This window comes from Halichoerus grypus, chromosome 5 (genome assembly GCF_964656455.1).
Source record: "Halichoerus grypus chromosome 5, mHalGry1.hap1.1, whole genome shotgun sequence".
In the NCBI taxonomy this organism is placed as follows: domain Eukaryota; kingdom Metazoa; phylum Chordata; class Mammalia; order Carnivora; family Phocidae; genus Halichoerus; species Halichoerus grypus.
In genome coordinates, this window is record NC_135716.1 from 154056576 (window position 1) to 154083738 (window position 27163).

General features: G+C 48.1%; 1 protein-coding gene across 4 annotated transcripts in view; it reads right to left on the reverse strand.

Annotated features, from left to right (window-relative positions):
* KDM4A (lysine demethylase 4A) overlaps positions 1 to 27163 on the reverse strand; it is a 43131-nt gene that overhangs the window by 1505 nt on the left and 14463 nt on the right. For 3 of the 4 annotated variants that reach the window (XM_036086076.2, XM_036086078.2, XM_036086077.2), the window contains exons 11-20: positions 26758 to 27134; positions 16190 to 16310; positions 11565 to 11746; positions 9866 to 10070; positions 9337 to 9413; positions 8585 to 8640; positions 6847 to 6955; positions 6323 to 6508; positions 3303 to 3473; positions 269 to 388 (exon numbers count right to left, since the gene is read on the reverse strand). In XM_036086076.2, the coding sequence (XP_035941969.1) occupies positions 269 to 388; positions 3303 to 3473; positions 6323 to 6508; positions 6847 to 6955; positions 8585 to 8640; positions 9337 to 9413; positions 9866 to 10070; positions 11565 to 11746; positions 16190 to 16310; positions 26758 to 27134 (1604 nt within the window). Of the gene's footprint in view, positions 1 to 268; positions 389 to 3302; positions 3474 to 6322; positions 6509 to 6846; positions 6956 to 8584; positions 8641 to 9336; positions 9414 to 9865; positions 10071 to 11564; positions 11747 to 15813; positions 15949 to 16189; positions 16311 to 26757; positions 27135 to 27163 lie in introns of those variants that run through there. The other variant, XR_013448210.1, reaches the window with a different exon arrangement.

Consider the following 27163-nt stretch of genomic DNA (forward strand, 5'->3'; position numbering starts at 1 on the left):
AAAGACCTTTGGCTAAGATATCCCTGACTCCCTGGTCCACTGTGCACAGTGGCAATTTCCTGCCATCACAGGAAGGATCCAGTACACTGAAGGAAGGACTGCCAAATCTGAACCCACCTCTGGCAGACGGGACACAGGGCAGCCCCAAGTTCTGAAAGGGTTATTACTAACTGGTGAGCTCTCCCAAGAGCAAAGATTCGCCTCTAGCCAAAGAGGAAACACTGAATAATCAAGTACTCCCCAGCCCCCAACAAAAACCTCTGGCTACCTGGTACATCTGGATGGGGTGGGAGGCCACAAATTTGGCTCCGTAGACTTGGCCATCTGTCCATCTCACTTGGACCACTTCGCCTTCAGCAGGAGGACCCAACTGGAGACAGTCCTGACTCTGAGGAAACAGAAAGGGAGAAGAGTGAAAGGAAGATCCCTCTGAGCACAGGGGTTACCACTATCTACTTAGGGAAGAATAAACCAGGACAAATTCCTGCTCAGACATCCAAGCAAGGCAGGCCCCCTCTGGGCTAAAAGATACGATAGTTAAAGCCCTGCCTGCTGAGTCAAAGTCTGCCTGGTGTCTCTGCTCCTGATGCGCTGAGGTGACAGAAAAGAGGAGCCAGAATAAACTTAGAGTAAACTTAATAAACACGGTGCCAAGATCAAGAATCCTTCTCGAATTCCTTTAACCGTCCCACTAAAGATCAAAGGACAGGGCTCTGCCCTGAAGAAATACTAGAATGAGGATTTCAGAGTACTATTAAAAACATCATTAGCCTCCTTCTCTGTGTTGACCTTTGCAGAGATGGTGTAAAATCTCTAATAGGTAAAACTGCTTGTACCGTAGCGCAAGGCAGCGGCTCCAAGCATTACCAGTTGTTATTGTATTCTTCACCACTGTGCACTCATAATTTAGCGGAAAAAAAAAAAAAAAAGAAAAATCTTGATGAAGCAGAAAAACTTATTTTTTTAAACCTTAGTCCTTGAGTACATGTAAGTACTCAAAGACGGACACTTTGGCTGCATGCTGAAGGACAATGGTTATCTTGAAAAGCACTGTGTAACTGAATTGTGAGCTGCTTTTATCATGGGACACCAGCTTTATTTGAAAAACTGGCTGACAGACAAACTATGGTTATTCAGACTTTAGTATTGGCAGACATCCTCTTGGAAAGGAATGAAATAAGCCTGTCACTTCAAGGAAAATAAATGATAGTACTGCCAATAATAAAACTTAAGCTTTTAGAAAAATCAGAACTTCAGAAAAGTTGTATCACCACAATAAGCTTGAAGCTTTGCCAAATTTAAAGATATTTCTGAGGGGCACCAGGCAGGCTCAGCAGGTGTAGCATGACTCTTGATCTCGGGGTTGTGGGTTCGAGCCCCACGCTGGGTGTAGAGATTACTTTAAAAAAAAATCATTTAAATAAATAAAGATATTTCTGAGAATAGTGGTACTAATAAATGTGTTTTTTGATACTGTATAATGAAAATTTAACATTTGGAAGATCTGCATAGCCCAATGCATGAGTACCTTCTAAATAACCAATGTACGGTGTTACAAAATTATGCATAGGTCAAGATTCATTCTCAGTGCAAGATATGCCAGTGGATTTTAATGTAACAGAGCGTGCAAAGTTTACTGACCTACTTTCAGATACCACCCTGCAACTAACTTTTAAGAAATCACTACTCATTGACTTTTGGTGTAGTATCAAAGAATAATCACAATGGTATGAAAGGCTATTAAAAGACGCCTCCCCCTTCCATTTACTACAGAACTGTGTGAGGCTGAATTTTCTTCCCAATACTTTAACCAAAACAATATATCACAATGGATTGAATGAAGATATAACATTAAAGGGATTTGCAGAATTTGGGGTGCCTGGCTGGCTCAGTCGGTAGAGCACGCAACTCGATCTCAGGGTCTTGAGTTTGAGCCCCATACTGGGTGTAAAGATTACTTATAAATAAATAAAATCTTAAAAACTAATAAAGAGATCTGCAGAATTGTAGAAAAATGGCATTCTTCCCACTAATATTGTTTTAAAATGGGTATCTTTCAATTAGAAAACCCAGATTATTTTTTTTTTTTTTTTTTTTTAAGATTTTACTTATTTATTTGACAGAGAAAGAGAAAGCACCAGCAGGGGGAGCAGCAAGCAGAAGGGGAGGGAGAAGGAGGCTCCCCACCAAGCAGGGAGCCCCGATGCAGGGCTCAATCCCAGGACCCTGGGATCATGACCTGAGCCGAAGGCAGACACTTAACCAACTGAGCCACCCAGGCACCCCATAAAAAAACCCAGACTATTTTAAATCAATTAATCTCCATTTTAATTTCCAGTAAACGTTGATAGACATTACCCACAAAAAAAAGACTCTGTGGGGTCCTCAGTAACTTTTAGAAAACAGAGTCCTGAGATCACGGATCTGTAAATTAGAGATACCACCACCTGCTTCTCAGAACTGGTATGAGAAGTGAGAGACACCTGACATGAAGCACTTTGTATAGGGCCTGGTATACTAGAAAAGCTTAGTAAATTATAGCTATTCTGTTGCCACAAATACTATTAACATCATCTTTACTATGACTTCAGTCTACCTTAGAACTAATGAATGTGCTTTTAGCAACTAGGTTGCTAATGCGGCGTAAAGGTGGGAAATACTGGATTTGATAAAGGCAGAAAAAAGTGGCTTCATGCCTCTACCTTGGTGCTTAGTCTAACACACGAAAAGGCAGGGTAAGGGTAAGGGAAACTCGAACTAAGTCCTGCATACTAAGCCAGGAAACCTAGAAGTGGGTGTGTCTGGTGTCAATAACACAAGCAGGCCAGGGATATCTCCAAGTAGTTTCTACTCCGCCCCAAAGCCTTCACCTGTAAAGAACCAAAAGCAAATTCCATGTCTACTAAGAGGGCACGACAGGAGAGTTGGGTAATTCTCCAAAATCACACAGCTACTAGTAAGCAAAGGAGCTGGTCCTGGCACACTGGTCAGATTGCACTGCCTGGGCTCTTGCACTGCATTACAACACCTTTCAAGGGTGGTTTAGACTGAAGAAGCACGTTGCCAAGTACTGCAAAAACACGGATTCTTATGAGCTTCTCGAGGAAGCAGAGTAGCCTACCAGCAGCACACAATTTTCTTCGTAAGGAAAGACCAATACAAATGCTTCTTTCTGTTGAGGGAAAGACTGATGGGACTTTGGGCCTGGCTAGAAATGGCAGGCAGGCCCACAGTCAGTCCGCCAGCCAGACCTAGAAACACCCCCATCCCAGACTGCCCAAGCAGCTCCTTGCAGACATTACCACTATGTCCTCAGGATACAGATTGTCGCTGAAGGAACCATCATCAAAGTTGACTTCATAGAAGGTCTCAGTGGTGAGCCTGACCACCTCACACTGGTAGAAGCGCCCATTCTTGTGCTTGCTAATGACCTTCTGGCCCGCTGTGATGCTCTGCAAGGCCCCCTTGGCACGCTGGAAAAAACAGGGGCTGCGGTTACTCCCACATGCAGTTGACAGGACTGGAAAATGGGGACCAAGATCAATTGGTTTTTCTTTCTCAGGGAGGGACGAGCATGGGAATGGAAAAGTAAAAAGGACTAGGGGATGGGAGGTGAACCAGGTCTTTCCACAGCCCAGCAGGGATGCTGCAAGAAACTAGCATCCTGTTTTCCTCCATAAATGTAGCACCTCCTTAGCTCCCAATCCCTACTGTCTTATACCTTCCACCTAGTTCCTTTACCCCATAAGAGACTCTTGTGACTTCCCTACTGTTGCCAGGGAGTGACCAAATAGCACCTACTACTGCACACAGCTTAGACACACATCAAGGTGGACACTCCACAGATCTGAGCCCAGGGCCCCAGACAATGCTCCATGCTCACCTCAGCACTAGCTCTACACTCAGGGCTATAGCACAAAGGCTGAGGTTCCCTGGATGTCCTCAGCTCCAAGTGACCAGGGACTCCCCATTTTAAGGGCCCTGCCATCTCTGGGACCCTCACATCACCCTCTCATTCTGAACTTGCCCTTGATGCAAATGGGATCCCAGAGCATCTCGTGGCATTGTATCCAACCGCTCCTCCCCAAGTTCCCCAAGCACTGCGCTCTGTCACGCGGGCCGCCTTGCTATCCCTGAGCATGTGTGCTAAGCAGGTTCCCACCACAGAGTCTCTGCCCTGCTGTTCCCTCTACCTGAAATGCTATTCCCCAGTCATCTGCACACTGGCCCCTTCACATCCAAATGTCAACCTATTGACACTGTGCCTTACTATCCCTCTTCCACTCCCCTTGTCCTGCTACGTTTTTATCCACCACACTCCTCCCCATCAGATATACTGTACCATTTACACGTTTCTATAAGTCTTTCAACTGTATGCAGCAGGAGGACAGGCTCAGTTTTGCCCGGTTCACTGGTGTACTCCCAGCACCTAAACCTGGGCCTGACATGTGACAGGCGCTCAGTCAGTATTTGAAGAGTGTGTAGGAAATACTCAACGGTCCCCCCATTTCTCATAGCATCAGCAGTATACGGCTGCAAACTGAAGAATATGGAGTACTGATGACAATCCCCAAGTCACTGTCCTGGCACCATAACCAAACCCCTGCTCCCGAGCCGTCAGGGCTCAGCGTGACCTCACCCACCGCCCCTCCAGTCTCTTTCTCACAAAGACTATTTTTCCTCTTCCTGAGCTCCTAACCCACCTGACCACCTCTCGTGCTCAGTGAAAGATCTTTATGGAAAAGGAGAATCCAGCCAGCCAACAAGGCCTCTGCTATGATCCCACATGGTAGTGACGGGTTTGCTCCTCCAGGCTGGTACTCTCTTGTGTCCTTCACTACCGTGTTCACCGTGCTGCTGATAAGGCTTTATCACTGTCTCTTCTATTCGACTCTTAACTCCCCCAACTACAGTCTGACTTCTGACCAGAAGACCCCATGGCAACTCCTCAGTGTGGGGCACCACTGAGCATTATACCAGACCCGCCCCAGAGCACACGGCCTCCTGATCCCTTTCCACTGGCTGGTCTCTACTTTCTCAGCTACTTCCACAGGCTTCTGCTCTGCTCTCTGCTCCTTATATCAGGAATCTCCAGAGCCCGGTTTCTAATGGCAACTGGATTGAACTACCCTGTTAAAGACTCGTAAGATCCAAATTTCACCCTCATAGTTAAAGCAGCTTTTTAGCGCCTGCTGCTAGCTCCATCAGAATTCTCCAGAAATGACCTCAAAGTCAAATGCCCTACCCTCTTTTTCACCTCTCCCCCATTCCCCCGGAAACCAGCCCTACTCTGAATCAGTTCCAGTCACAGTTAAGAGCATCATCATATTTGCATCCTCTCCATCTTTGAGGGGAGTAACCTGAGCCATCTTAAACTCACACTCCTTCACCCCTTCCCCAGGCTAATCTCTCCAGGGTGTTCAACAAACCCTGTCAATCCCACCCATCATAGGACCCCACGGTTAGATGTGACCCCAAAGCTCTACCTATGTAGAGCTATGTGTTCCCACTGCAGACCTCACTTTGCTCCCAGGCTAACCAGTCTCCCTGTCTCAAATTCTTATTCTTTGAGCCTCTGAATCCACCACCAGAGTAACTGTTAAGAAACATGGCTCAAAATCATAATTTCTGCAAAGTTCCCCTCAGAGAGCTCTAACTCCTAAGAAGGGCAGTCCGGGGGCTTACCTGTCCAGCTGGTGCTGCTTGTCTTTCAATATCAGCCCGGCCATATTCCCAGAACCAGTCTTATATGTTGTTCTCCTGAGACGTGTTCGCTCTGCTTCTGAAGCCCCGAATGCCCTCCCTCTCACAATTCCTACTTACTTTTGAAGTCCCACTTCAACTGCCACCTTCTACCCAAACCCTTTCATAACCTGTCTAGCTAAGATGACATGTAATTTTCTCCAAGCTTCACTATTTAGAAAAGCACAAAAATCTCTACTGTATGGTGGTTAACGGTTAACTCTTCCTAGCTCTCTCTACCAGCTCACCCTATCTGCAGAGCCCCTGCTCTGTCCCGGACATAGTGTTAGGGAATAGGAACGCTCGTGTTAATAAGCTAGGGCCCCCCGAGAAGGAGTGGCAAACAATTACACAGAGAATCACAAGGGATCAACCACAAGCCATTTGGTGCCAATGGATTAGGAGGTGCCAGGCAGGGAGCAGAGATGGACGGGGGCCGCCTCTTCGTCCCTTCCTCACTGGCACGCTCCATAAAGCAGAACGCCAGAGAGAATACTTGCTGACACAAGAAATGGATAGCCTGCAGAGAAAATGATCCTAGAAACCGTCAAGAGGATTCCAGACCGGCATCCTCCCTCACCTCCAGATTGGGGATCTTGTGCCGGAAGCAGGTAATGAAGACAACAAAAGGCCAGTCGTCGGGCTGCATCATCACCCCCGCAGCCTGGGCGCAGCTCACGTGGAAGGCGGTCGGGCAGCGGCCGTGAGAGCACTGCACACAGCAGCCGGCGGCTCTTTTCCTCCGCTTCTTGCAGAAGACGCATTTCTACAACACGAGGGAAGCAAGCCAGGGACTCCAGGAGCTACCAGCGCCATACGTCTCCTCCACCATTCCCCTGCCCAAATGCACACAGCCCAACGAGCAACCTTCCTCCCAAGACAAGAGGGTGCACACACCTCTTTCAACCTCATATCTGAATACGTGTGTCCTCACTAAGTAGTTTTAACCATACAGTGGCTCACAAACCCTGACCAAAACCAAGGGTAAAAGTGGACCACTGGGCCACGCGGAGGATGCCCTCAGAAACATTATGTTCTCCACCCAGAGACATGTAAATGGGGCAATGATGTAGAAAGTCCCCAAGCCCATCTCCTCTTCCTTACCAGTTTGAAGCGGGGCAGGGGAATTTTGCTCACATCCACTGGACTTCTTTCGGCAATGTTGACAAACCTTGCTTCCAAAATTGCCACAGCACACGAGACGTGGACCCACCTGCCAAAAGCAAAGGCTACCTCAGTCACCTCTGGCTCCAAGGTCCTGTGGCCTCCTCATCCAATCTATGGATTCAAGAGTGGGGGGGCCTTCCCATAGTGCTCCCTCCCCAACCCAACGTGGCCTCTTACTTCCACCTGCAAGGTCCCAGGACCCAGCAAGGTAAGAACCAGGAGTGTCTCCACACTGAGTATGTAAATGGGTCCCCAGCACACCACCCTGGGTTAGCATAGGGTTGCGCTTCTTACACCACAAATTCATTCACAATCTGTTACAAAATGAGCAGAACCATAGCTAACTGAGTGAGGCAGGTTTCAGGGAGTGAGAACAAATCCGAGAGCTCTATACGGACCTCTTTTACCACAGGAGCTGGGTAGTAATGTCTCAAAATGTCTCCATGTGCACCCTTTCTGCCAGTAGCCACAGGTCTCCCCTCCAGGCCTTCACCCAAACTCTTCCGCTGGGCTGAAATGACCTCTCCCTCTGCTCCCTTCCCCCACAGCACACTCACTCGTTAAGGTCTGGCCCAGGCCCGACCTACTCTCACGGGTTTGTTCAATAGACATCAGGGCATTTTGAGAAATTGATATGCACCACGATGAGAGCTCTTATAATCAGGCCAGGTGGAAACCTACCACACAATGCGGGGCTTCTCTACAAGAGCGGGAACAGATTGGTTTGGCGTGGCCCCACAAGGGCAGAACTAGGAATATAAGGTGAAGGTGCGGGGCTCAAGCAGAGCCATTTCCACTCCAAGTAAGGAAGAACTTTTAACAGTGCTCACTCACAACTATGAGGAACACGATGACCTTGAGTAATGGCAGCAAGTGCCTTTAAAGGCGTGGGAGCAGCAAGCAGAAGAGCCGTCTACCTGGAACAGCATGAAGGGTGGGGGAGGTTCTTGTGCTGCAGAAGGCTCCCATTCCCACAGGACAAGAGCCGGAAGCAGGATATTCACCACCGGCTGCCCACCGATCTGTGTGAACTCTCCCGACAGCCAGCTTTTCCAGAGCAAACACTTCACCCCCCTCACGTTTCTACCTCAGAACAAGTAAGCGAAGACCAGGCACAAAGGGTCAGCTCGGTGGACAAAAAGCTGCCTGCCAGCTATGATGCCCAGACTTCTGCAGATCTGACTCCACAGGAGGCGGGTGAGCCTGCGCTCTCCTCGATGTCCCACTCTGCTCCCCAAGGACACTCACCCTCCTTCCAACAGCAGGTCTGAGCCAGGGAGAGTGTGCCTGTGGACACGTGCTCACAAGCCCATGGCCACAGCCACCTCTGCACCAGCCCCAGCTACGATAAGGAAACTGTTCTCACTTCCGGCCCCTGGAGCCTCTGCATCATCGGTGCAGGATCTCCAAACCTCATGAGTCTGTCTTAGCTCCACAGAAAGGAAGACATCACTTATCTCTCTGCTTCGGAGGAGAAGCTAGATCGGAAAGGTCTAGGACTGCTTGGCTCCCCTTGGCATCCCATTTTTAAAATTCGTCTTGGAAATGCTATTCCAGCTCCAGCGACGCACTTCCCAAACCCTCCATCAGTCATTCTGATGAACAGCCACCGCCCGCAGTGTCTCTCTGCATGCTGCTCCAGAACGAGCCCCGCAGCCTCTGCTCGGAAACTCACCTGTCATCATTGGCTCTCTGTAGGGCTCCTCCTCGTAATGAGCACAAACAGCAATCCTGCCAAGGGAGAGGGGGAGGGCTGGTTACCACCAAGTCATTAACATCCAGTCTGCTCCCTCCTCAGCCTCCTTTGGGTAACTGCAGCCTTCACATAAGAAAGCGGCTTAATGGCACATGGGGCCTCGCCTACACAGTCCATGGAAGCAGGACTCCCCTACAGGAAGACAGGGAGACCACCCAGGGCTAAAGTACAGGAAGTATCTGCTTGACTCAACATAATCGTCTCCACTGTTACTGTTAATAATAACAACTGTAAGCAGTCACCAAGAACACTCTGCTCAAACTGAAAGCATTATAGGGCTCTGCCTGCCTCCTATGTGGGGTACTGCCAGGTTCCGGGGCAGGGGGTGATGAAGAGAAAGCTACCAAATGAACCACATTCTTCTGATGGCCCAACCCAATAGCTAAGTTCTGTAAAGGAGGTTATTGCTGGTCCACAGGAGGACCTCTATGTGGTCCAGACACAATGTAGCAAACAGCAAACACAGCTTCCAGACTCCATTCATGCCCTGCCACAGCTGGGCAGCAACCACGTTGTCATGGGGATTTATTCTGACAATCCACGCTCTCTGACATCACCGTGTACCAGGCCCAGTGCACACTGCTGGATATAGAAAGTCCACAAGAAAAAACCTGGACCTGAGCAAACCCCAAGTCTCATGGGGAAGACAGCAACACTGTGGACACACTCACCTCCTCCAGGGCATTGGCTGAACACCGAGAACACATCCAGTCTTCAGAAGCCTTTGCCGGGGGAACCCCATAACAACCTAACAAGAATACCAAGATGAGCAAATTAAATCCAGAGGCCAGAGTGAGAATGTACACTTGCAACTCTTTTCCATATACCATCAAAGTGAAAGCCGCAACCAAATCTTACAGAAAAACCCCTGAATTCTAGAGTCAGGGGCCCCAGGGTTCACCCATACAGTATGGCCCAATGTCTCGAAAAGTCAGAGACTGTAGGTTGCCTGCTTTGAACACATAGGGAGCAGCACAGACAAATCGCCTCCTGGTATCTGCGGCCCAGAGAACAGCACAAGGTTGACCCCAAAGTCAGTGCGACTCCAACTCCATCAACAGCCAACTCCCCCAACAACACAAGAGCAATCTTTGTACTTGAGGGCCTGGGAAGGCCCCTGGCAGGTTGGGGGGAGGCCAACATGGGGCGAGCAGGCCCAGGCACCTGGGTCAGGCCGCAGGCTACAAGAGAGGCACTCACTGGCGTGGACGCGGACACTGCACTTCTTGCAGGAAACGAGAAGGCTGGTGCCATCCTCCTCAAGGTAAGGGGTAGAAAGGTTGATGTCCGTGCTGCAGCCAGTGGAGGTGAAACACATTTCTGGAATCAATGGCTTGGTCCTCTGCTTCTGGGGGGCTAGAGCTGAGGTGTTTCCACAGCTCTGACTAAGGCCTCCAAACTCAACCTATGGGGAGAGCAGGTGCATCCCTCAGTGAACATGCGTCTGTATTCCCAGCTTTCTACCTGCTCTGTCAGCAGAAAGCTGCCTCTCTTACTGGTAGGACTCTGGCTACGGCTCCCGGGTGCATAGCCATTATCCCAGAGCTGCTAATTGAAGTTACCTCTAATGACTCAAATTCAATTTCTCACAGCGGCATCAAACAAAGGCCCCTGGGGACAACTGAGAAAAGGGAGCGAGGTAAGAGGCAACTGGGATTTCAATCTTCCCAAATCAAGTGGTAATAAAATGTGCTGAGTTGTCAGCAAGGTTGCTCTTGCGGGCTCCCCGACGTGCGGCACCGCGTGGTGGCCCCCCACCCAGGGACAGGACCCAGAGCAGACGCTCCTCGTGGACTAGCACAGGTGTCCCCCTGGGGCCCATGGCAGCGAGTCACCTGAGCTGCAACACTGCCACACGGCTGTGGCCTCACCTGTGATTGCCAGCTCGGGGTCCCTTCAGAAAGAAGGCTATGTCTGCGTACTTCCCTTGGCAAACACCCTGACCGCAGATACCTGCTGGCTCTACCACCATTTCAAGGACAGGGCCCGAAATATGTCAACCCTAGGCACAGGCCCCTCATGAAACTCAGACCCACACAGTAGGTCTGCTGACCGACAACCAGGCCATTCATTCGTCTCAGAGGCAGGGGCACGTACAGTTTTTCACATCTGCTCTTTTGTCAATGGAAAGGAGTAGTGAGTTACTAATCCAAAATATGTCTGACGTTCCATTCTTCGGCAAGCGTCAATCTGGGGCCACACCAGGCTCAGTGCTCAGAGGACTGCTTCTCCACATGCCCCCCTCCCCCACGGTGCAGGTCCCAGTGGAGACTGAACTGCTCACCTGGCACATGCTGGCGTGGACGCATTCCTGACCTCCTAGAGCTGAGCCCAAGGATGGCCATCAAATGCCTCAGGAGCCCAGGGGGCACAGCCCAACTCAGCCCCAGAGCTTCCCCACTCCTCTCCCTCCTGCAAACCCTCTGCTCCTACCTCCCCACCCACCCCGGCCCCCAATTTCTTCTGACTATTGCCCGTATCCACTGTGGCAATGGGAAAAGAAAGAACACTGGAGGACCCAGCAGACCACAGTAACGAAATGTACAGTGCTCCAGACTGGCCAGGACGAAAAACCACCCAGAAGGAACAATCACTGACTAGAATGGTAACAGAAAAACAGGTTCCTCTGCAAACAGTGTGAGTGCCCCACGATGCCCACAGGGAATCCCTCCAAGACTAAGCCACACCCCAGCTCTTCTGCAAACCATTCTCAAGTGAAAACCCACACTGCTGGATTATCTGCCGGAGAAGCCTGACCAGTACACAGATGGGGCAGAGAACACGAGAAGAACAGCCTTTCCCAAGACAACCAGGGACAAGCTATATATACCCACAATTAAACCTCGCTCCCCTCTGGACTGCTGGTCCTGGCTAAACAGAGAAAATAAAGTGGGCTTACCTGATGGTAAGTCTGAAAGATCATACAGACAGCGCAGTGAGGGGCCTGCTGGGCCATGGTCTCATTGAATTCCTTTTCGGCCTCAAAGTTCGGGGGTCGGTTCTGCCATAGTTGGCTCAGGGGCTTGGCCCAGGCCTCTGTCTCCTCAGCCTCCTCCTCAGGGGTCAGCTGTTCAGATGACTCTAGAGCAGGAAGCAGAGCATGAGTCAGCACCAGTCCCGCACATCTGTAGCTCTGCCTAGAGAGAGAATGAGCTCAGCCTGGATCCCTGGTTCCAGGTTTGGCCTAAACCTAAGACCCTACAGGTATGATAAAGGCAAAGGGCAGAAGTGATTTTCAAAAGACTCCTTCAATACCTGGACGACACTGCAGACACTCCTGCCTGTAGCACCTTCTCTGGTTAGACTTCTTTCCCGAATTCAACCCACTCTCCTCTCCCCTAACAGCTGCCAGCGTTCAACTCCTATGCCCAAGGGCAGCACAGTGAGACACAGTCTTGCCAGAAACCATGTTACTTGCTGCCTCCAATATGTCAGCATGTTGAGTCCCTACCTTTTAAGAGTCTTCTCTACAGTTACACTGAAGGGAAACAAGGAAAAAAACAAATAACAAGGAGATGGCAAGGCTTAAAAGTTTTTACACCATGTGCCTTGGTCAGAACTTTCCAACTCCCTCTGGAAAGGTCAGTGGGATATCTGCCTTTTCTGGACAAGGATCCCCAACTATCCTGGCTCTGCTCAGAGGAAGGTAGAGCATGACCAAGATGAACCCTCTTTCCCAGCCAAAGGATGTAACACCTTGAGTCTAGACCAAGGCCTAGCACACAATGGCCCATAGGACAAATGCAATCCACTTGGGGAGCTAAGAATTGTTTTTACATCTTTAAAAGATTAAGGGAAAGAAAGAAGAATATGTGACAGAAGGCGAAAGGCCTTCTATGAAGTCTGAAATATTTACTATCTGCTCCTTCACAGACCTCTGGTCTAGATGACAAATACGTATCTCCTCATGACTCTAGACAACAGAGCATATGATTCATCAGGCCTCAGCACTGCCTGAGGAAGGAAAATCCCCTCTGGGTGCCATCTTCCCAAAAGAAAGGGACACATTGCTGAATAGAAAACAAAAAAACTATGCTCGCAAAACAAGATGGAAGTGATAAAGGTGCACACTTTCCAGTTCCCCTTAAATCAGTGAGATGGGCATAGCCCACTAGGTTCCAATAGAAACAAGGTCAAGGGGGTAGGAAAACACCATAACTCTAAGATTATGGGTCACTGAAGGCAATCTTTGGTAAAAGGAACAACAAATATCAAAATAAACTAATCCATAGTGTTTCTCCAGATGCTCCCCCAAGTGAGGGAAGTATGAGAGGTTACATTTGGGATGTCCTTCTTTGGCAAGTGAGTCCAAAAAAGGTCCAAGTATGCAGCACCTGCACCTGACAGGAGACCAGCTCCGTGCCAGCCGCACCACGTGACGCCCTCCCTGGGGTCACTGCATCCAGCTATGTGTGGGCATCAGGAATCCCCAGCTACAACCCCTCCAATGATCTCACTTCTTCCAAGACAGAACCGCTGTGAAGAGGCCCTACAGACCTATGCAGAGCAGCCCAAGGAACGCTCTGGTACATACTTATACTAAGAGCCCATTTAATTGCTCATTTCTGGCAACTCTGGCTCAGTGTAAATAGTTACCTACTCTGCCTTCATAGTCATGTTGACTCTAATGAGACCTGGCAGCTGCCGTGTGAGTGACCTCAGTGAAGTGTACTGTAACAGAGTGAGGCCACTGCAGACAATTAAAATCCACCCCTACAAGCCCCATCAACCAGGCCCAGCCAGGAACCATGGTGCCGAAACCAAAGCAGGTATTTTCCTTCTCCTGGCCAAAACAAGAGTGACCAAGATAGAATAGAAGAAACAGAAACAGCCTCCCAATCACGAGAAAAATTAACACAGTGACATCTGCTCTGTTTACAAAACCGTAAGTGGCCCCAAATCACCCCACTTATGAACACTGTAATGACAAGGAAAAATGTTCACTATGTTAAGTGAAACTTGCAGGAATTTTACAGTTTACATATACAAAACATCACTGAGATGTGCAAGTTAGACATGTATATTTCATGGAGTATTTATGCCTCGATTTAAAAAAAAAATGGATAAGGTGTGGCGGGGGGGGCGCGTGCTAGACTAAAAGAGACTAAAGAAACAAAGCTTTGAAATGGGTGACCCTGGTTTGGTTTATACTGGTTTAAAGGAAAAAAGCTATAAAACACATTTTTGGGATAAGCAGGAAAAAATTAATATGGACTGAAGATGGGAGAATATCCTGAGATATGGCTTATTTTCTTCAGTGTGGTAACAGCATGTGTATATAGGAGAGGATCCTTCGGAGATGCCTCTCGGTGCACTTCAGGTGACCTGGTGGTGAGAGCCCACTCCCAGAGGTGGCGGCCAGTGTGTGTACCCCAATGCGTGCAGAGACAGCGCACACGGCAACATGGTGGCGGCCGCTGGGTATGGGAGGCACACACGGTGTTTTCATTCCTTCAACTTTTCCACATTTGAAACTAATCATGAACAGTTGGCGGGCTGTATGTTATGATTTCAACTACTTAGTATAAAAAGACATACGCGGACATAATCTAATATCTGACTAGAAAAATCAGGAAGATTAACACACTAAAACATGCAAGTGGTCACCTCTGCAGGGTAATTCTGTCCTCTTTATAACTTTGCTTTTCCAATTTTCTATGACCTATATTTAGAGCCTTTACAGCACTGGGGGTGGAGACCCTGAAGCAAGGCTGCTGCTACCCAGAGAACCCAAGCCCCATCTGGGCCAGAGGAAGAGCACAGAGGACTTCCTCAGACTCTGACTCAAGGTTTGGCCTACTTTTGACTATAGGATCTCAAGAGACTTTCCCCACCCGCTTACCACAATCCTACTACCAAGGAAAACAGCAGAGGTGGGCACCAGCATCAGATGAGCAAGGCAACATGGGGCGTGCTTATGGAGCAGAGAGGCTGGTGACTCTGGACCTTCCCAGTCAGCCAATGGTGCCAGGAAGGACAGGGCAGGGTAAGAAAGGGCCTGGCATTAGTCAAGAGTAACAAGGGACCTGGTCACCGCCAGAGACTCACCCACACTCATGTTCCTGGAACTCCGAGCTCCAGGCAGCACAGGAGACCGCCCTGCCCTGATGGGAACAACTGAGCTCCAGGGATAGACAGACAGACAAAGTTCCCAGTTCTGCCCCAATCCCTGCCTATTCACTTCTGTCTCCTTCACAGGCCCTTCTTCCTGTCCTCCTGCCCCAGCCTCTGCCCTCTCCCGAGTGGCCTCATGTACTCCAGGTAAAGCTATCAAACAGATGGTAGCTACACTTGGTCAGCATAGCATAACAAAGTTGTCCAATCACCATGTCGAACACCTGAAAGCAATGTAACTGTCAACTACACTTCAGTAAAAAAAAATTTTAATAAATTTTTTTTAATATTTATTTATTTGAGAGAGAGAAAGTGAGCACAGGGGTTGGGGGCAGAGGGAGAGCAAGAGTAAGAATCTCAAGCAGACTCCCCGCTGAGTGTGGGGACAGATACAAGGCTCCATCCCATGACCCCTGAGATCATGACCTGAGCTGAAATCAAGAGTCAGGCGCTTAACTGACTGAGCCACCCAGGTGCCCCATTTTGAATACATTTTTTAAAAAGGTATCAAACACCCACCGTGCTTAGCCCCAAGTCTACATCCTCCACAGACACTGAACACAGGTTTCCAATCCCAACCAAAGCTAGAAGGCAGGGAGGCACTGAACTCAGGCTTCTCCAGTCCCTACCACAACCACACTCACAGGTCTATATCCAACCCCCATATCCAGCTGACTTTATGCTCCCAACACCCTCACTACATCCCTCCCCCCATCCTTACCACCATCATCCTGCTTCAGACCCTCCCCTATCTCTCAGAGTCTAAGACAAAAGCCCATCTGTTGCCCTCAAAGCCATTCTCCAGATGCAGTCACTAGAAGCAATCCTTCTAATGTAAATCTGGCCACTTAAAACCCGTCAAAGGCTCCTAAAGGCGCACTAGAGCAAGGCCTCCCTCTTCCCTCTCCCCCCACCTCACTCTGGACCCACCCATCACACCCTGACCTGGCCCTTTAACTGAGTGGCTCCCTCTGAATCTCTCTTCGCGCTCCCTTCTGCATAGATTAACATCTCCTTTCTTTAGATCTGTTTACCTGTCAGTTTGCCTCACTACCTTGTGAGCTTTTTGAGGGCACGGACATATCTTAGTTATCTCTGTAGCTACACATTCAGCATTGGGCTTGGCATCATTGACAGAATTGCTATCCAGAAAAATCAGCCTGTACCTCCTAGTAAAGAAAGAGAAGAACCTGCATGCGATCATCCTGTATTAGGCACATTCCAAAATACAAAAACATACAAAGAAATAGGATTATAAATTAAGTATCAAATGAGATCCTGTCCTCTTTGTGGAGTATCTGGGAGAACGGCTCAGCCACAGGCCCACCCCTGACATTCAGCTGGGCCTCCCGATGTCCAGGTGAAACACTTCCTTCCCTCTTCCTGGTGAAGAGGGAAAACAACACTTACCATCATCACTGACGCAATCCTGCAACACGAGTGGGTGATGGCGGGGGAGCTTGCTTAAGGGCTGACGACGGCCCTTGGACTTCTTATTCTCCTCCAGGGAAAACATGTATTCATCCGCCACCTGGGCAAACCACAAGAAGAAATCAAATTGGTCTTGCCTCCACTTAGGGACACAGCAGAAGTTAGTCTTACAGTGAAAAGCAAGGGAAAGGACAGGCATAGAGAGACACAAAGAAATATAAAACCGAACACAGAACACACCTGTCTTTGGAAAAACCAAAATGACAATACCATGCAAACTAATCTAAACTAGGATTATGTAAACATTTTAGGGCGAAATTTGTGCCTAACAAGTGTAGCTCCTGTTCCTCTCAGAAGCAGCCTGAAACAAATGTACCAAAAATAAACGTACTCTCCAGGAGAGCCATGCCCCCCCCTTAAGCCCACAGTCATGAGACTGCATCTCTGAGTGCCCCGGAGAAACCAGGTGCACCTTTTCTTAGACCAGAAGGGCAGCAGCACCTGTTACAAAGAGCCAGGCAGCTGGGCCATTGGCCTTGAAAAGCTAGAGGACGTCCGAAGGGGTGAGGAACAGCTGACCCATTAAAGTAAACTAGGCTAGCCTCTCCTTATGCGCTGTCAAGCCCTTGGCTCTGGCTGATACTATTCATTCCTCAGTCAGTCTCCTCATCAAACAGGACGGGGTGCACATCTAAAACTCTGGCCTAGCTACAAAAGCAAAAGTTGATGTAACTAACGCTGCATTTAGATAATGTCAGAGCAAATGCAATTAGGTTTAAGATGTACAAGACTGATGAATAAGTAAGATCACATGAGTTTCGTTCCAGTCAATGTATTTAAAACTTCATCATCCTCTCAGAAGAAGCATTTGACAAAGTACAACATCCATTTATGATAAAAACCCTCAACAAGGGGCGCCTGGGTGGCTCAGTCGTTAAGCGTCTGCCTTCAGCTCAGGTCATGATCCCAGGGTCCTGGGATGGAGCCCCACATCGGGCTCCCTGCTCGGCAGGAAGCCTGCTTCTCCCTCCCCTGCTCCCCCTGCTTGTGTTCCTGCTCTCGCTGTCTCGCTGTGTCTCTGTCAAATAAATAAATAAAATCTTTAAAAAAAAAACCCTCAACAAAGTAGGTTTAGAGGGAACATACCTCAACATAATTAAGGCTATATATGAAAAACCCACAGCTAACATCCTCAATGGAAAAAAAACAGAGCTTTTCCTCTAAGGTCAGGAACAAGACAAGGATGTCCAGTCTCACCACTTTATTCAACAATACCGGAAGTCCTAGCCACAGCAATCAGACAAGAAATAAAAGGGACCCAAATCGGTAAGGAAGAAGTAAAATTTTCACTATTTACAGATGACATGATACCATATATAGAAAACCCGAAAGACTCCACCAAAAAACTGCTAGAACTGATAAAGGAATTCAGTAAAGTCGCAGGATACAAAATCAATCCACAGAAATCTGCTGCATTTCTATACACCAATAATGAAGCAGCAGAAAGAGAAATTAAGAAAACAATTGTAAACAATTATACCAAAAATAAGATATCTAGAAATAAACCTAACCAAAGAGGTGAAAGACCTGTACTCTGAAAACTGTAAAACATTGATGAAAAAAATTGAAGACAACACAAAGAAAGACATTCCATGCTTATGAACTGGAAGAATACTGTTAAAATGTCTACACTACCCAAACCAATCTACACAGTTAATGCAATCTATCAAAATACCAACAGCATTTTTCACATAACTAGAACAATCCTAAAATTTGAATGGAACCACAAAAGACCCCTAACAGCCAAAGCAATCTTGAAAAAGCAAAGCAAAGCTGGAGGCATCCCAATTCCAGACTTCAAGTTATGTTACAAAGCTGTAGTAATCAAAACAGTATGTTAATGGCACATAAATAGCCGCACAGATCAACGGAACAGAAAATCCAGAAATAAACCCACAACTATATAGTCAACTAATATTCACCTAATTAATAATATAAAAATATGCCACGAGGAGGGGCGCCTGGGTGGCTCAGCTGGTTAAGCATCTGCCTGCAGCTCGGGTCATGATCCCAGGGTCCTGGGATCAAGCCCCGCATCGGGCTCCTTGCTCAGCAGGGAGTCTGCTTCTCCCTCTCCCCCTGCCCACTCCCCCTGCTTGTGCTCTGTCAAATAAATAAATAAAATCTTAAAAAAAAAAAAAAAAAATGCCACGGGGAAAAGACAGTCTCTTCAACAAATGTGTTGGGAAAACTGGACAGCTACATGCAAAAGAATGAAACTTGACACTTTCTTACATCATACACAAAAATTAATTCAAAATGTATTAAAGACCTAAATGTGAGACCTGAAACCATAAAAATTCTAGAAAAGAGGGGCGCCTGGGTGGCTCAGTCGTTAAATGTCTGCCTTCGGCTCAGGTCATGATCCCAGAGTCCTGGGATCGAGCCCCACGTCGGGCTCCCTGCTCTGCGGGAAGCCTGCTTCTCCCTCTCCCACTCCCCCTGCTTGTGTTCCCTCTCTCGCTGTGTCTCTATCAAAAAATTTTAAAAAATTAAAAAAATTAAAAATTCTAGAAAAGAGTACAGGCAGTTAATTTTTCTGACATTGGCCACAGCAACTTTTTTCTAGATGTATCTCCCGAGGCACGGGAAACAAAAGAAAAAATAAACTATTGGGACTACATCGAAATAAAAAGCTTCTGCACAGCAAAGGAAACAATCAACAAAACTAAAAGGCAGCCTACGGAATGAGAGAAGATACTTGCAAATGACATATCCGACAAAGAGTTAGTATACAAAATATATAAAGAACTCCTACAACTCAACACCCAAAAACCAAATAATCCAATTAAAACTGGGCAGAAGACACGTGAACAGACATTTCTCTAAAGACATCCAATAGCCAACAGACACATGAAAAGGTGCTCAACATCATTCATCAGGGAAATACAAATCAAAACCATGATGAGATATCACTTCACACCTGTCAGAATGGCTAAAATTAACAACACAACAAACAGGTGTTGGTGAGGATGTGGAGAAAAAGGAACCCTCTTGCACTGTTGATGGGAATGCAAACTAGTGCAGCCACTGTGGAAAACAGTATGGAGGTTCCCCAAAAAATTAAAAATAGAATTACCCTATAACCCAGTAATCAATCACACTACTGGGTATTTACCCAAAAAAAACAGAAAAAAAATACTATTTCAGGGACGCCTGGGTGGCTGAGTCAGTTAAACCAGGCTAAACCAGCAATTTCCAAAGTGCACATCAAGAAGGCCCCTCAAGAGCCCCTCAAGAGCCTCCAACCAAAACAGCCCTGCTTTTGACTTGTACTTTTTAAATGAGTAAGATTTCACTTAAAGAAAGGGTTCTTTGGCTGAAACAAACTAGAAAATTAGACTCATCAGATTTATTTCACAGTGCTACCACGAAATAAAAAACTTTAGGGACATGCACTCCCACCATATGTATACTAACAACTTACATACACCAATATGCTTATGCACATTTTGAAACAAGAATAGACTGTAAAGGCACCTGGGTAGTGCAGTTGATTAAGCATTCAACTACTGGTTTCTGCTCAAGTTGTGATATCAGGGTCATGTGATACCAGGGTCATGAGATCGAGCCCTGCGTTTGAGCTCTGCATTCAGCATGGGGTCTACTTAAGACACTCTCTCCCTCTGCCCCTAATCCCCTCGCCTCACCGCCATGCACACACGCATTCTCTCTCAAATACATCAAATTTGGGGTGCCTGGGTGGCTCAGATAGTTAAGCATCTGCCTTCGGCTCAGGTCATGATCCCAGGGTCCTGAGGTTGAGCCCCCATCAGGCTCCCTGCTCTGAGGGAAGCCTGCTTCTCCCTCTCCCACTCCCCCTACTTGTATTCCCTCTCTCGCTGTGTCTCTGTCAAATGAATTTAAAAAATCGTCAAAAAAATTAAAAATTAAAAATAAATCTTTTTTTTTTTTAAGATTTTATTTATTTATTTGACAGAGAGAGAGAGCGAGCACAAGCATGGGAAGCAGCAGGCAGAGGGAGAGGGAGAAGCAGGTTCCCCGCTGAGCAGAGCCCGATGTGGGGCTTGATCCCAAGACCCTGGGATTATGACCTGAGCCAAAGGCAGGTATTTAACTGACTGAGCCACCTGGGAGCCCCAATAAATTTTAATTTTTAAAAATAGACTATAAAAAGATAAAGATAAAAATAAAATTCCATTGAGGAGCCTGGCTGGCTAAGTCAGTAGACCATGTGACTCTTGATCTTAGGGTCGTGAGTTTGAGCCCCAGGTGTGGCATACAGTTTACTTAAAGTAAAAAAATTAATTAATTAAAAATAAATAAAGTCCCATTATTTCTGCATCCCAATAATCTTACATTCTGCCTTTGTAGACCACCTAGATAACAGGCCTAAATCTGGGATGTGGCAGTGGCAGACCAGGAAGTAAGAAAAAATAAAGGAACCCGAAATGATGGGATTTCCAGCCTGGATCACCAAGGTGAGAGAGACTTACGAAGATTCACGAGGATTCACAGGTATGAAGGGGGAGGAGTAACAAGCCAAGTTAAACATGATAGGCACGTACCACCCACCTCGTTTCTCTGGAAACACCCAGAGGGGCCAGAAGAAATGAGCCAGAGGGTTCAGAAAGCAAGTCAGAGCAAGAGCTGTAGATTTAAGGATGCTCAGCATCAGGTTCAGAATTGAAATCATGGGAGTGGATGACAGTACCAGTGGAAGATAAACTGAATGGAGAACAAGGCTTCTGGAACAGGAGGAGGAAGAGAGAGAAAAGGGAGATCCAGGGACACCTGGGTGGCTCAGTCGGTTAAGTGTCTGCCTTCAGCTCAGGTCATGACCCCAGGGTCCTGGGATCGTCAGGCTCCCTGCCTTCTCCCTGTCCTCCCTGCTCTTGCTCTCTCTCTCAAATAAATAAAATCTTTAAAAAAAAGAAAGAAAGAAAGAAAAGAAAAGGGAGATCCAGCCACAGAGTACAGGAGGAATAGAGAAAGCTAGGAGGGGAATGCAACAGTGCCAAAGGATGCCTAAGAGCTGAGCAGGAAGGGACCAAAGGACTCAGCAACTGGGAGGTGTCAGGACTTTTTTGAGGTAAGTTCCAGCAGAGAGATAAGCTCCAGCAGACAGAAGTTAAGAAACTAAGGAATGAATGCATCCGAGTCTCTTCTTGAGAAGATTAAGGGAAGAAATGAGATCATAGGGAATTCCCTCCAATTGTATTTGAGAAACGGGGCTGCATATGTTTTATAGGCAGAGAGTGAAGAAGTCTGAGAGAGGAGAGATACTAAGCATGTGGCAGACAGAGTAACGGTCCCCCAGAGAGGTGCGGTTCTAATCCCTGTGAACGCTATGTTGACATGACCAAACATTATTGTTTGCTCATCGGATAAAATAGTAAGATTCTTAGATTCTCTGGGCAGGCCCAATGTAATCAAACAGTGCTTAATAATGAAGATGGAAGCAGAAGACTCAGCATCCAAGTGATGTCCAAGTGAGCAAGACTTGGCCAATGTGGCTGCTTTTTTTGAAGATGGAAGAGAAAGGCCATGGGCCAAGGAATGTGAGCAGCCTGAAGAAGCTGGGCAGGGCAAGGCGTCTCCCTCTGGAGCCTCCAGGAAGGTACACAGCCCTGCTGACACCTTGATTTTAGCATAATGAGGCCCATGCCAGACTCCCAAAGAACTGGAAGATAATAAATCTGTACTGGGCTCAGACTCTCAGTTTGTGGGAACTCGTAAAAAGCAGCAATAGGAAATGAGCATGGGGTAGGAGATATAGACAGATCATTTAGTAGGTCCAAGTGCTGGAGAAAGTAGAGGGGTCAAGACCAAGAACCCCAGAATGCAGCTCGGGGAAAGATGCCAGTATCCAGCCCTATGTGTTCCAATGCGTCCTGTACGCCAGCGTATGTACCCAGCATACCATGCTTGGGGCCGCGGCAATGCACACACCGGCAACACACAATCCCGAGCCTCAAGGAGCTCAAGGCCAGGCCAGAGTGGGACTTGGTGTGCAAGTCTCAAGTCTCTACCCTTTCCACTACTGTCCCGTTGCCTCTGACCAAAGTAGTCAGATCTATTCAAACAGTTAAATGTCTTTCCACATCTTCTCATCTTCTGGCCTCAGTACTCCTCCTGCTACGTTGTCTCCACAAGGCCTTCCTCCCTGAGATGTGCTCCGACTTCTAAATTCCTCCAGTATGTAGCAGGAAGGGCTGGGTTCCGACCCCAGCTCTAGCAACTAGCTGTGTGAGCCCAGCAAGCAGCGTGCCGCTCGTGAAGTAGGAGCAGTGAATGCGCTTTGTGAGGGTGGGGTGTTACAGCAGGTAGGTCTCCCAGGTCCCTGCCTGCAAGAGAGCTGGGGCTCAGGCTCCTGAGTTCCCTGTTTCCCCTTTTCCAACATCAGGCACCCAGGTCAAGGGCAATGTTCTTAATGGGGCTTGTTCTACACAGTGAAGAGCCAACTGCTCCCTCTTTGTTTTGGGAACTCACTTTCTCAAAGCAGCTTAAACTAACAAGAAATGTTACAACAGACGCATCATTGTAGCTTTGGTGCTTCAGCAGTCAGTCAAGCTGGGTGCTTTTACCAAGGCCCTTGACAAAGACCAGCACATAAACTGAACAGCAAGAGGCCTGAGTTACAGCATGGGGGATGCTTAAAGTGGGGGCAGGAGGGCCACAAGGGTGCTCTTCAAAACCCAGCTATTTCCAAATATAGATACAATGCCATTAGACCTCTCCAGGGATAGGTAAAGTGGTTCAGCTTCTGCCTCAAGCCCTGACTGTCAGTCCCCCATTCCAACCCAATCAATCAAGCCTGATGTCGCTTCCTACTAAAACTAAACCTCCATTCATTCCTTCCACGTTTATAGAAGGCTCATGGGCCAAGTCCCAGGACCATGCTGGTGCCTGAAGCAGCAAGGCTGACGTGGCACAGGGCCTGGCTCCTGGAAGTCTGGCCTTCCCCCGCCTAGGAAGCTGTGCAGAGTATGGCGGACTGTCGTAAAAAGGGAGCCAAGTGCTGCAGGTGTTCGAGGTAGGAAGGAAAGCAGATGGAAGCAATGAAAGGTTTCTGGGAGTAGTGACTTTTGAAAAGGGCTGGGCTCCAATAAGTAAGAGAACTGTTCCAGGAGAGACGTGTGCCGAGGACTCCCCTGGCTCCTCCCACCTCCAAACCACCTGTGGCCTGGTGATGGCTTACAACAAACAAGAATGCACGGGAGGCCGCTGAACTGTACACAAAAGAATGGCTAAAACGACAGATTTTATGTCATGTATGCTTTAGTACAATTAAAAACAAATCAACCTAAAATGTAAAAAATAAATATAATAGAAGGAGTGCTTCAAATGACAAAAGGAAAGGTGAAGCAAATGTGGCCAAGTATTGACAACCGTCAGGCCCAGGTGAGGAGCATTTGTGGGTTCACTTTATTATTCCACATGCATCTTTGTGCATTTAAAAATGTATTCTGATGTCCCTTGACAACGAAGTATGTAAAGTGTGGCTAGGGGGTGCCTGGGTGGCTCAGTGCCTTAGGCCCAGGTCATGATCTCAGGGTCCTGGGATCAGGCTTCCCACTGAGCAGGGTATCTGCTTGCCCTTCCCCCTGGCTCGTGTTCTCTCTTTCTCAAATAAATAAATAAAATCTTTAAAAAAATAAAAAATGTATTCTGGAAATCTTCAACTCCAGAAACACATGGCAGTGAACCTTCCAAAGTCAAGCTGCTTCATGGCACACAAGCAGACCACTCCGACCTGGCTTCGGACACCCTCCACAGCACCTCCCAAGGCCCTCTCCAGACCCGTATGCCTCAGACCAACAGAACTCTGCACATGCTTTGACCTTGGCATGTGCGACCATCACCATTAGAACACACTCCTCTCCCGGATTCCCTTCCCCATTTCCCTCCAGCCACCACGCATACTCCTGCAAATCTTCAGCCTAGCTACAACACCTACTTCTCCGCAGTCTCCCCGTACTCTTCTCCCCAACCCCAGGCTAAGCTGCTAACTCTTCCACTTGGACCACAACACTTATCCCTAAGGGATGGATTTATTTGCTCACATCTAGACTATGAGCTCCTAAAAGGCACAGTCCTAGCCCCGAGTAGGCACGCCATATATGCTTATGGAGTAAAGCAAAGAGGCAGAGCAGCCAACTTATTTTTAGAGAATGTGAAGTTAGTTCAAAGATGGCAGCGCATCTAGGAGGGTGGGGGCAGGGGGCTGGGTGGCAATGCAACGGAGAATGGCATTACCATCAGACTCCAGCTAAGAAGGCCATACAGACATAAAAAGGAACCAGGAAGGCACTCATGGTTTTTAAGCAGGAATAAGAGGCATGTCAGAGAGAAGCCTCCTCCTCCCAGCATTACTTCCATATGGAGGGTTTCCTGGCTTTTCTCCCAACCCTTGGACCTTAGTGAGCTTCACTTAGCTGGGATCTGCCTTTTGCGGAGGGAGTGCATTCAGGTCTATGTCCACCACACATGAAAGGCAAGTGGAAAATGTCCAGCCACTATGAGAGGCCTGCATCCTCCAGGACTGCCAGCTGACTAGGCAGGTAGCCTGTCTCACTGAGGTTAAATGAGCAGCAAAGCCATTTGGCCATAGGTTAAAAGCCACTCTCTTCAATCATTTTAACTGGTACTGAAGCAACATTCTGAGCTCCATAAGCCTGACTCCTGCATCCCTTCCTTAACTGGTTCCTAATTTGGGAGGAAAAAAGATGGGTGTTATTTGTTGGCTCCTCCCAACACACACACACACACACACACACACACACACACACACACACACACACCCCACCCCCCAACCCCCCTGCAGTAAGATGAACTTAGCAGGAACATATAGTCTAAACCATGCAGATAGGGGCGCCTGGGTGGGCGTCCGCCTTCAGCTCAGGTCATGATCCCAGGGTCCTGGGATCAAGCCCCGCATCGGGCTCCCTGCTCCGTGGGAAGCCTGCTTCTCCCTCTCCCACTCCCCCTGCTTGCGTTCCCTCTCTCGCTGTGTCTCTCTCTGTCAAATAAATAAATAATCTTTAAAAAAATAAATAAATAAAAATAAACCATGCAGATAAAGTAGTTAGCGTGTAGTAACTCCTTGCTATCGTTAGCTGCTTTTGTGGTTGTGACTGCAGCCAAAGGCAAGAAAGGCAGGAGGACGCTGCACAAGGACAGCGTGACCGGTAGCATGACAGCAGGGTCAATGAAGACCCGGGAGCTTTGTGAAGAAGAATGGCTCTCATGTGGCATCGGGGACCATAAAGAGTTCTGGTGTCCAAGCTGGAAAGCCACCCCTTGTGGAAGCTGCCACAGGAGAGCAGACAGCAGCCGCCAGAGGCAATGAGAAAGAAGGAAACACGGTCCTCAGCTCTGCACCCACTCAGATGGAAGGAGGGACGTGCGGCGGAAGAGGAGATCTACAGAAACTGAGCCCTGAGACTGAGAGAAGGCAGAAAGGAAAGTGATGTGGGTATTCAAGATGAGGGACAAACCAACCACAAAAAGGCACTACTGGGAAAACCAGGAGAACTGTAATATGGACTCAGGGTTAGCACTAAAGCCAAAAACAGATAACGCCAATAAGCCAAATGCTGACATCCGGAGACAATGAGTATACGGGAGGGACTGGTGATGGTTCTCCATCTCCATAGACTTTTAAAACATTTCATAATAAAAACGTCTAAAAGACCAGTTTTTCAAAGGTAAAGGTAAGAAAATGGGGAATAACTAAGACTTTTCTGCACTGACTTCAAGCCCACCCCAGCCCCACTCGAGGCTACAACTTGACCCATAAGCTGTGAGGCTGGGGAGTAAGAGCAGGTCACTTGGGTAGCCATGAGTCCGGCTGCATTCAACACAGCTCTGCTGTGTCCCACTGAGCTCCATCAAGAGCCTTTCAACACAAAACAGAGAGAGAGCAGCTTTGGTGACAGCATGTTCTAGAAGAAAGCCTGAACAAACATTCACATTCATGGCTTTGGGAATTCATCCTGGTCTCCAAAAAGATGCTCTATCAACCATGTTGTACTGGGAGATGAAGAATGTATGCGGGGAGGAGAGGGAAAATCCCCATGGGTGTCTACAAGGCAGTCAAAATGTTAAGAAAAAAAAAAAAAAAACCCTTGAATTTTCAGGTAAGAAAGGCCATCTCATCCCCAACCCACACACATCTGGGCTGCAACCACTGCCACCCTAACCCTCGTGCCTCTAGGGCAGGGGTGGGTCGGAAGGTGCGTCCAACTGCTGGAGACCCGCAGCTGTCATGAAGACGGCTGGATTCTCTGGAACACACACACCGGGGCAAGAGAAAAGGAACTCCCAGCAAAGAACAAGCTGGAAGTAAACCAATGCCACCCGGCTTTCTGCTTGACACTACAGACTGGTGGCCCCTTCTGATGGTTTCTCCTGCCATCTCGGACACCTGCAGCAAGCACCCCCACTCCCGACTCCCCCGCCCCGCCCCCGCACAGGGCCCCAGCCAGACAGCTCCTCCCCCCAGCACTGCCCAGAGCCCATACCTCTGCCAGCTCCCGCTCACTGATACTTCCGGTGGCGCCCCCTTTCTTCCTCACGCAGGGCTCTCCCACGGTGACCCTGCCGTCCCCTTTGGCATAGCTGTGCACAGTGAGAACTCCCGACTGCCCTTGGGCTCGGCAGGACAGAGGCTCACTGGTTTCTGAATCGGAAGAAATAGAATCCCGTGAAGAACTGGAGCCCAGGCTAGAAGATGATTTCTTTTTTGAACCTGAGAGGACAAGGCGTCCCCCTATAGAAGCAGGATTCACAGAAAGATCCAAGGCAGCTGCTTCTTGCTCCTCCTCTTCTTCCTCATCCTCCTCTTCTAGTTTGACGTTTTTAAGCTCTTCAAATTTGACTTCAGAGGAGTCAGAATAATCTGAAACACACACACACGTTGGCCAGAGC